A 9,616-nucleotide genomic window follows, 5' to 3' on the forward strand; every position below is an offset into this window, starting at 1 on the left:
AACTGAATGAGCTGAAGACTTATCTTCACCCCGATCCTCTACCCCCATCCCAATTTTCTCAAAGTCAGAGCTTACTGTGTCTTCTGAGCTTCTAGGGCTCTAAAGTGGTAACATCTTCTTTTTCAGCATCTTGTTTTTCACACACATCTAGTGAGATAGATCTGAGCTTAAGGCTGTCCTCTCTGGTCTAGGGCCTGGAGTTTCTTGGCCTCCCATTTTGCCTGCATTACTCTGCAATTTATCTCTGAACGGGGCTTACATAGACATTTAACTGTTTCCTGTAGGCTAGAAGGAATAAAGTCCTGTTGTTCTTCACTTCAAATGGTTCTCATTTTCTCTTCCTACCCTTCGACTCCTTCCCCCATTGGTTCTCCTCATCTCCTCTCACCTAGGTTAGAGCAGTAACTCCTTAAGTACCCTCACTTCAACACAGCTACTTGCTCATCCTGTCCTAGGGCCTATGCACACCAAGAATGCTCCTCCTCGTCTTCTAAGAGGGAGGTCAGTCATTCTACCAAGAAACCTTCCCAGATCTTCCAAACCACACAGAAGACGCTCTTCTCTGAGAGGGAAGGTTGAGTCTAGTGGGGAAAGTGGACTTCAGAGCTAAACACACCTATGTTGGAGTCCCCGTGATGTCATTTACTGTCTGTATAATCTCCACCTCTCTAAGCCTCAGTCTCCTCATCTATAAAACAGGGGAAATCATTTTCACCTTGTAGAGCTGTTGTGAGGATTAAATAAGATCATGTATATAATGTATCTGGCCCATGGTAACTCCTATTATTACCATGGAGATCTTGAGTCTCTTCCAAGGCTGATCCATTACACAACCCCAGGGCCATCTCTGTGAATATTGCCCCTTCTAGTTTTTTTTTCTTTTTTTTTGCAGTTTTTGGCCGGGGCTGGGTTTGAACCTGCCACCTCTGGCATATGGGGCCAGCGTCCTACTCCTTTGAGCCCCAGGCGCCTCCCCCCCTTCCAGTTTTGAAATGGTCAATGTGCCCATAATCTAGTCAATTCTAATGTGTCCAGTGTCAACTGTTTGCTAAATTGCTAGTGTCCAGGGTTGAATAATCCGAAAGCTTCTGAGAGGATGGAGGGGGGACGTGGTATCTCTCTTGTACACAGTCTGATACACTGTTACTGCTGGAGCTCCACTGCTCACCACCATCACTGTCCCCACTCCTGCCTCTATTGTGTTGGGTAGACCACTTGCACTTTCTCTGATGACCTCAGCCAAAGTCTCATGTCTTTGTACTGGCCCATTCTGTGGGCTGGAGTAGCCAATTTTAGTTCTAGCTCCATAGACATCTTTACTTGGCTCCTTCACCTCGATCAGACAGTGTCAGTCTTGTTCCCTGTTGCATCACCAGCATCTAACATAACTCCCGGCACACCAGACAGGCTCAGTAAACATTTGTTGTATGAATACACTGTTTTCAGGGATTATTACCTAGTGTTCATCAAGAAGAGACAGGAGATTTTAAAATAAATAGCTGCTTCTTTAACCACCATGACTGAATTTCTAGTATCTATTCATCCGGCAAAGTACTTTATCTTTACTGCAAACATTGTGTGCTTATTTCTTAAAAAGTAATTATTTTTAATGACGAATGAAAATTGTATACATTTGTGGTGTACAACATTATGTTTTGAAATAATCTGCTTCTTAATAGGTGTGCGGCTTTGGACAAGTTTCTTATTCTGAGCTTCAGTTTCTTGTAAAATAGGTATGAGGAGATGATTTCTCTTATAGGATAAGAGGATGAGGGTTAAATGAGATGCTTCTACTATCTAGAATCCCCTCCGCCCCCAGATCATCACAGGACTGGCTCCTTCTTCACGTTCAAGACTCAGTTCAAATGACAAGTTCTGAGAGGCTTTCCCTAAGAACTCTGGCCACTTCTCTAGTTTCTCTCAAATCACTTTAAGTTCTCTATACCATTTGTTACTATCTGAATTATTGTTTTGGAGACAAGGTCTTGCTCTGTTGCTCAGGCTAGAATACAGTGGCATACTCATAGCTCACAGCAACCTCAAACTCCTGAGCTCAAGCGATCATCCTTCCTTAGTCTACTGAGGAGCTGGGACTACAGGTGTGCACTGCCATATCTGGCTACTTTTCTGCATTTTGTAGAGATGGGGTTTTGCTCTTGCTCAGGTTGGTCTGGAACTCCCAGCCTTGAGTGATCCTCCCATCTCAGCCTCCTGAAGTACTGGGTTACAGATGTGAGCCACTGTGCCCAGCCTGTTGCCATCTGAATTTATCTTTGCATATATATATATATATGCTGTGTGATCTCAATTCCTCTGAGCCCCTTTCTTTTCATTGCCATATCTTCTGTGCCTAGAGCAGTTCCTGGCATGTGGTAGCACTGTGCAATAAATATCTGTTGAACGATTCACTTACTCTCACCCTCGCAAGCCTTTGAGAAAGCTAATACACAGCTAAACTTTGGTGAAAATCTTATATGTTGAGGGAAAAAAACTCCTTTCAAAATCTATCAGTTTGTGACTAAAGTTTAATATGGAGCTCTTGACCCCAGGAGCTTACAATCTAGCTGGTGGGATGTGATCTGAATACTTCTTAGAACCATTGGTGGTTGGCTCAGTACCTGTGGCTCAAGCGGCTAAGGCACCAGCCACATACACCTGAGCTGCGGGTTCAAATCCAGCCTGGGGACTGCCAAACAACAATGACGGCTGCAACCAAAAAATAGCTGGGTGTTGTGGTAGGCACCTGTAGTCTCAGCTACTTGGGAGGCGGAGGCAGGAGAATTGCTTGAGGCCCAGGAGTTGGAGATTGCTGTGAGCTGTGCTGCCACAGCACACTACCCAGGGCAACATATTGAGGCTCTGCCTCAAAAAACAAACAAAAACCAACCAAACAACAACAACAAAAAACAAAAAACAAACCATGGGCGGCGCCTGTGGCTCAAAGGAGTAGGGTGCCGGCCCCATATGCCGAAGGTGGTGGGTTCAAGCCCAGCCCCAGCCAAAAACTGCAAAACAAACAAACAAACAAAAACACTGGTGGTTCCTAAATCACTAGTGCAACCTATGCTTTCCGTGGATGGAAAGTGTTACAGCTGCAGATTAAATTAAGAAAGTATGTAGCCAAGGGCTAAGTGTAAGTGAAATGAGGATACAGATGGAGAGATTCAATTGGCGAAGGTATTCTCGGAGAACCTTAAAGGAAGAGAGAAGTTATCCTAGAGAGAAGAGACCAGGTGCTTAACGTTTGCAAGCCATTTAGAGCAGTGCCTGGGTCACAGGAGAAACTGTATGTGTGTTTATTAAAAAAAAAAAAAATGCCCACTTCATAATTTTATGCCTTTAGAATTTTATTTTTTTCAGTAGAAAAGGATACAAAAATATAAAGAAACTTTATTTATTAAGTTTCCAAGGGGTTCCCTTTCTCAAAAGCACTCAGAAGAGGGCCACAATAGCACTTATCTGTCTGCTACTTATGAATACTACATTGCTAATTATAGAAATAGCATCTTCAGATGACCCCAAACCTGGAGATCACATGGGACCAATCAGATCATCTGAGCGCAGACACCAATCCTCAGGAGCATCAACAAAGTAATTTGACTGTGTAGGACAGGCCTCTGCTTGGTGCCCGGGAGCCTGGGCTTGAGCTTCTTCATTGAAGACACAAGGTGGACAATCACAGACTGGCCTTTGGCTGGACTGTGACAAGCTGAACACCTCGTAGCATGTCTCATCATTCTGGGCTGCGGCGCCACTCCTGCTGGGTACTGTCAGGGAGCAGGGCTTGGTGAGCCATGGGGACTGCTGAGGGGCAATGCATGACACTGGGATCACATACTTAGATGACGTGCCCTTAGAAGAATAGTGCATCTCAGAGCTGTAGATAACCATGCCCTGGGGGACAGCCTTGGCCCTGATGCCACATTCAGTAACTCGGTAGGTGAACTGGTAGGCATGTGGCCGGACATGGTTGGCGGGGCAACCCAGGCCCAAGTGCAGCTCATGAAAGTGTACGTAGACATCGTTGTTCAACATGAAGGGGTGCACTGTGACCATGAACCAGTCTATGGAGCATAGCACAGTCATTGGATTTTGTCCAGAACAGGCTGGAAACATGGCGAAGAGGAACATCACTCCCATCAGCTTGGAAACTTCCATCCTTGCAGTCATTCAGATGACGACCCACAGGGAACAGCGAGTTGTCCGGTGAGGATTTCTAGAGCACACAAAAACACAAGAGGCCAGGCATCTTATTTTGTATCAAAAGTTCAAACATGATCTTTTTCTTTGTAAGCAAAAGGCTGTTCCTAAGGCATTAAGAAAACAAAACATTTGTGTGAGAGAGAACTAAATTGTAATACCATTGTTGGAACTCATGTGTTTTAGGGATGACTAGAATGGCTTCTTTAAGTGACTTAACCCTGCTGCTCTGGTATAAAATACATATCCCTCATATGTAGAATGATAATCAACACTGCTCAGGGAAGTGGCATCCCTTTGTGTGTCACTCTAAGACAAAACCAAAGCAGAACAGTTTTTGTGTCAAATATTTAATAAGGAGATAGAAGACACAGCTTAAAGGCAACATTTCCTTCTTTTACAACAGGTCCCAATGTCCTCACACAGATCACACTATTGAATCTCTCCTTATCATCCTTTTTGCTACCAACAGATTTAGATTTTAAATAAAAATCTAACAAGGAATTGTGATCTCCTAACAACCAAATACTGAAATTTTGCTGAGTGGTTTGCTTACAGTAATCAAATGAATGCTGCATAAACTCCAGTAGTAGCATTGCAAGTCATTATGGCCAATAGATTCCCTGATATATTTATCGAGATGCCTTATAAAATACTGAAATTGCAGAAACATAGAAACATGCTGGTTTATATAATTCAACCTTTTTAATGCATACTATACATGAAAATGACTTAAAAGTTCTTTCCTAAGAAAGGGAGTGTTAGGTTTGCACTTCACACATCAATTGACAAGATATTTCCAAAGATCAGTTTAGGTTCAAGTGCGCTATGAGATAAAGATGGTTGAAAAACACTGCTCTAGACCCTTATTCTTACTGCTTTTTCCTCCTCACTGCTCTGCTCACCTTTTTTTTTTTTTTTGAGACAGAGTCTGAGTAGAGTGCAGTGACTTCACAGCTCACAGCAACCTCCAACTCTTGGGCTTAAGTGATTCTCTTGCCTCAGCCTCCCAAGTAGCTGGGACTACAGGCGCCTGCCACAATGCCTGGCTATTTTTTGGTTGTAGTTGTCGTTGTTGTTTGGCAGGCCTGGGCTGGAATTGAACCCACCAGCTCCGGTGTATGTGGCTGGCGCCCTAGCCACTTGAGCTACAGGCACTGAGCCAAAGACACCATTAGGATGGTGCTATGGATTGAACGGTGGAATGTTTCTCTGCTCACCATTCTTTAAGAGGTAAAAGGAAGTATGACTAGAAAGTGGCCACACTATCAGAAGGAGGTGACAAATGAAAGAAGCAAGAGCAACTTCATTAAATGTTGTCTAACTCAGCTTCATTTTCAAAGTGAAAATGACATAAGTCACATAGTAAAGTGATTAAAATCTGGAAGGAAATGTGCATGTGTGAGTGTAGGGATTCATTTTTGTTTCCGGCTGAGATAAGTTAACATCTGGATACATTCATTCATTGACTAATATTTATTGAATGCCTACTATGTGCATAGCACTGGGCTGAAAAGCATCTGAAGGTATCTCTTTCCTTCCCTTTTCCCCAGTTGCAAAAATACAGTTCTTTCATTTCCCTTGATATGCATGAATTTCCTACATTCTTTAATGGGAACTATGGCATAGGAGCCCACTAGAAAAGTCCCCTGGTCTGGATGACATGTTTTGTTTCTGACTGGTACAGATCAGTCTCCCTATCTGTCACCCTCTCATTAATGACTCCTCATTCTCTGGGGGGTGTTGGGATGTAAAAGAGAAGTCTCAGAGGTCTATAAGTCTTTTTCCTTCCTCTTTGTTCATTCTGAAATATCTCTCTTTGTTGTTTTTCACAAAGCAAAAAATGAAAGCAGCAGCAGCAACAAATAAACAAAAATCCTTTCTTCTTAAAACCCAACACGAACAAAATAAAACAACAACACAAGTCAATTCCGATGTGAGCTGGTCCTGGATGACTCAACAGATAAGTAAAGAAACCACGTGCTTCCAAGGCCTGATATTTGCTGAGGTTCCCTTTGAAAGCTGAGATCAGCACCCCATCCCTGCTGCATTAATTATACTGTCTAGGTCTTCAGAAGACCACCTAGTCCTAAGCATGCTTTACAAGTGGCTTGCTCTCCCTCCTTTCCTTCCTCCTTCCTTAGCAACATCTCATAGCCTGGGCCTGCTTGCCCTGAACAAAAACCTTCCCGTTAAGGACTTCCTGGAATAGGCCAACAAAACAATCCTTCATTCCATTTTTGTTGTTCAAAGCCCCAAACAGACCCACGCTTATAGCCGTTCTTGTCCAGGGAGTTAAGGCAGACATTTTATCTCCTTCCCGCGTCTTTTGTCTACCCCTCTCTCTTCTTTCTCTCTGTCATGGATAATTCAAATAGACTTATAAAAAGTCTAGATTTTCTACAATAAGACAACTGTCCCCCAAGTAATCAGCCCCCCCGCCCCCACCCCCACAACACACATATCCACTTCTTGAACTAATCTCAAAGGAAGAGGTTTTTGCCCGGGGCAAGCAAATAGCATTACTGCATTTGGGGGTTCATTTAAACAAATCTCCAGACTTGGACAGCACAGAATCTGCTTCCTCTGATTTTCTTAAAGCCAAAAACAGATTGCCACGTGATGGGAACAAGAAATGAGGATGCCTATGTGTGTGACAACATACATTTGAGCTCAGATAAAGCTTAAAGAGGAAGTCAGTGGGACCCACATTCAAGGCTGTGTCTCTGAGGTCCTCAAGGGGAAGAGTGAGGAGATTAGGACAGCAGAATGTACTCGCTAATGAGCTCACTAATGCCTGGCTGGAGGCAGCTTTGGGACTTGCTCCCTTTTGTTTAGTACAGGTCATCAAAACAGGCAGCCTCTCTTCCCCCCACCCTGCAATTCCCAGGGAAGGGTAGAGCAGTGGGGGTATGTGTGTTGGGGGATGGTTATTAGTGAAGGACTATTCCCAACACAGAGTAAATTCATCAGATCAGCTTGCTTTTCTAACACCTCCCCGAGATGTGCTGACAGAATGGGATCCTGGGCAAGGGAGGGAGAAGGTGGGCTCTGGTGATTGGGGGAAAAGAAGGCTGAGGGGCTAAAGATGAGAAGAAGATACCAGAAGAGAGGTTTGTGTTCAGTGGTCAGACTGAAGGTATTTTTAGCCATAGTGGGGGCCCTGCACAGTATCCCAAGAGCTGTGGGGAGAATTCTATTTAGGAGTTTCTATCGCAGAAATCTATAGCATTGAGGTAGAGTCAAGAACTGCGGGAGAAATAAATGCAAAGAAGGGGGTGCTCACCTTGAGACTACACTCTAGCTTCTTGCAGAGGCGTCTGGGTTGAGAAAGAAAGCAGGTCTCAGGCTTTGCAATTCCATACCACCATTTTGACTGGATTGCAAATTATCCTCCCTTCTTTTTGCAACATTCCAGAAGCCGTGAATTTAGATACATTTGTATAAGCCAAGCAGGACTCAGCTATTGGTTCATACTGTCCTAAACTGAGCTACAGAAGAGGCCAGGCAAACTCAGGGCTGCTTACACCTGGATGCAAAATGTTTGCTTGCCTCAAAGCTACGGAGTACAAGTAGCTTTCTGTTTTTTCTCCATGTGGTTTATGCATGTACACTTCCCATCAGCTCTTATAACAGAATTCTCCTCCTTCCTTCCCCCCCCCAAGAACTCCCTAATAAACCTTCACAAATCCTTATGTTCAAAAAAAATCATGAAACATTTTGTTTTGGGAATATGAACTCGATTTCCTTTTCTTCCCGTAATCAAAGCTGCTCTTTTAATTAAGGTCAGAGGAATCCAAGTGCTTGTTTAAAAGATACCTATATCAGTCACTGAGAATATACAGATTAGCAAAGCAAGACTGAGAGCTTGGAGGACTTTGTGAAATAAGACAGCCTACTTTTCTACTTATAGACAGGAAGAGAATGGATTGGCCCAAACAAACAAAAAGAAGAAAAAAGAAAAATAATTGCTACTTAACCCTCATTAATTCTGTATGCTGAAATGCTGCATATAAAGTTCAGCAGTTGATCTTTTTTTTTTTTTTAAACATTGACAAATACAAATTGTATATATTTATGGGGTACGATGTTATCATCTAGGTATACATTGTGGAATGCTAGTTAACATGCCCTGCCCATCACCTTACTTAATTACAGAAATAAAGAGGAGAGTGGTTGTTGGGTCCCTGGAGTGGAGGGGGAAAAGGGAAGAAGTTAGCCAAAGGGTACAAAGTTTCAGTGAGACAGGAAGAAAAAAATTCTAGTGATCTATTCCACAGCATGGCGACTATAATTAATAACCATGTATTATATGTTTCCAAATTACTAAAAGTAAGTTTTCAGTGTTTTTATCATGAACTCTATTTCTTACAGTCTCATATGAGATTGAACATTGGTGTAAACACAGAGCATTTTTCATCTCAGGACAAAAAAGATCCCTTTTTAAAAGAGACAAAAGCTGACGTCCATATTAGTTTTTTTCCCTTAGAGAGTAGATTGAGAAGTGTAACACAAATCTCCTTGAATGCAGATGGGACTTTTGTTTCCCCATCTCCTCTGATGTCTTTAGAGACACGTGTGAACTTTTTGCATGGAGAATGGGAAGGGGAATTAGCTAAACATTTCCACATCTGGTTTTGGACCGGTTGGGAAAAAGAACTTACTCCATAGGCTTCTGGAAGCTTTTTGGGTCGACAGTTATTTATTTTTAAAATTCAGTATACTCGTGACAGCATAGTTATCATTTGTATATTGTTTTCCCAGAATCTTGTTGTCAAAACAAAAGGAAACAGAGGGGAAAAGGAAACTCCAAAGCAGCATGCAATTATCTCAGGGAAATATAACTGTCAGGGCTTTGATTTGCAACAAAGTTTGTTCACTCTCTTGCAGCTGATTTGGAGAAAAATTAATCTGAGTCAGAATAAAGATTCTTTTTGTAAGAAACAAGGCCCAGAAAAAAGAATCTTAATACTTTGTGAATGCTTTAATTTAGAAATTCAAGCAGTTATATTCTGACTGCCTTACAAACTATGTCAAGGTTCGAGAGCCTTTTAAAATCAAAGTTCTTTTTAAAGCCCAGTTTTAAAGAATTAATTGGTCCAGTGCTCTCAAAGAAAGTGAAGATTGTGATTAATACACTAATGATGTTGAAGGTACAGCAAAGTGAGTTAGAAAATTAAATAACTGCTTTTGTAGACTTTACATTAATTCTGAAGACTGGGACTGGTTTGGTTTTCCAACCTTGTGAAACACAGTGTTAAAGTAACCGCACATTATTCATCATTTTTGCATGGAAGAAAAATTATGAACTGCTAATGCTTAACAATGTGCATTTTCTCAACAGAGGAAAACACCTTGACTGAACGCTAGAAAAGGACTTCATTAAAATTAAACTAAAAAACATTCATTAAAAAAA

At 42.1% G+C, this 9,616-nt stretch overlaps 1 protein-coding gene across 1 annotated transcript; it reads right to left on the reverse strand.

The window, feature by feature from the left end:
- Positions 1-3,488: 3,488 nt before the first annotated feature.
- PLAC1 (placenta enriched 1) lies at positions 3,489-4,158 on the reverse strand. Its single transcript, XM_053580694.1, has one exon. The coding sequence runs from the start codon at positions 4,156-4,158 to the stop codon at positions 3,532-3,534; it is 627 nt and encodes a 208-aa protein (XP_053436669.1). The 3' UTR covers positions 3,489-3,531.
- Between the last annotated feature and the right edge of the window lie 5,458 nt (positions 4,159-9,616).

Source organism: Nycticebus coucang, chromosome X, assembly GCF_027406575.1.
Source record: "Nycticebus coucang isolate mNycCou1 chromosome X, mNycCou1.pri, whole genome shotgun sequence".
In the NCBI taxonomy this organism is placed as follows: domain Eukaryota; kingdom Metazoa; phylum Chordata; class Mammalia; order Primates; family Lorisidae; genus Nycticebus; species Nycticebus coucang.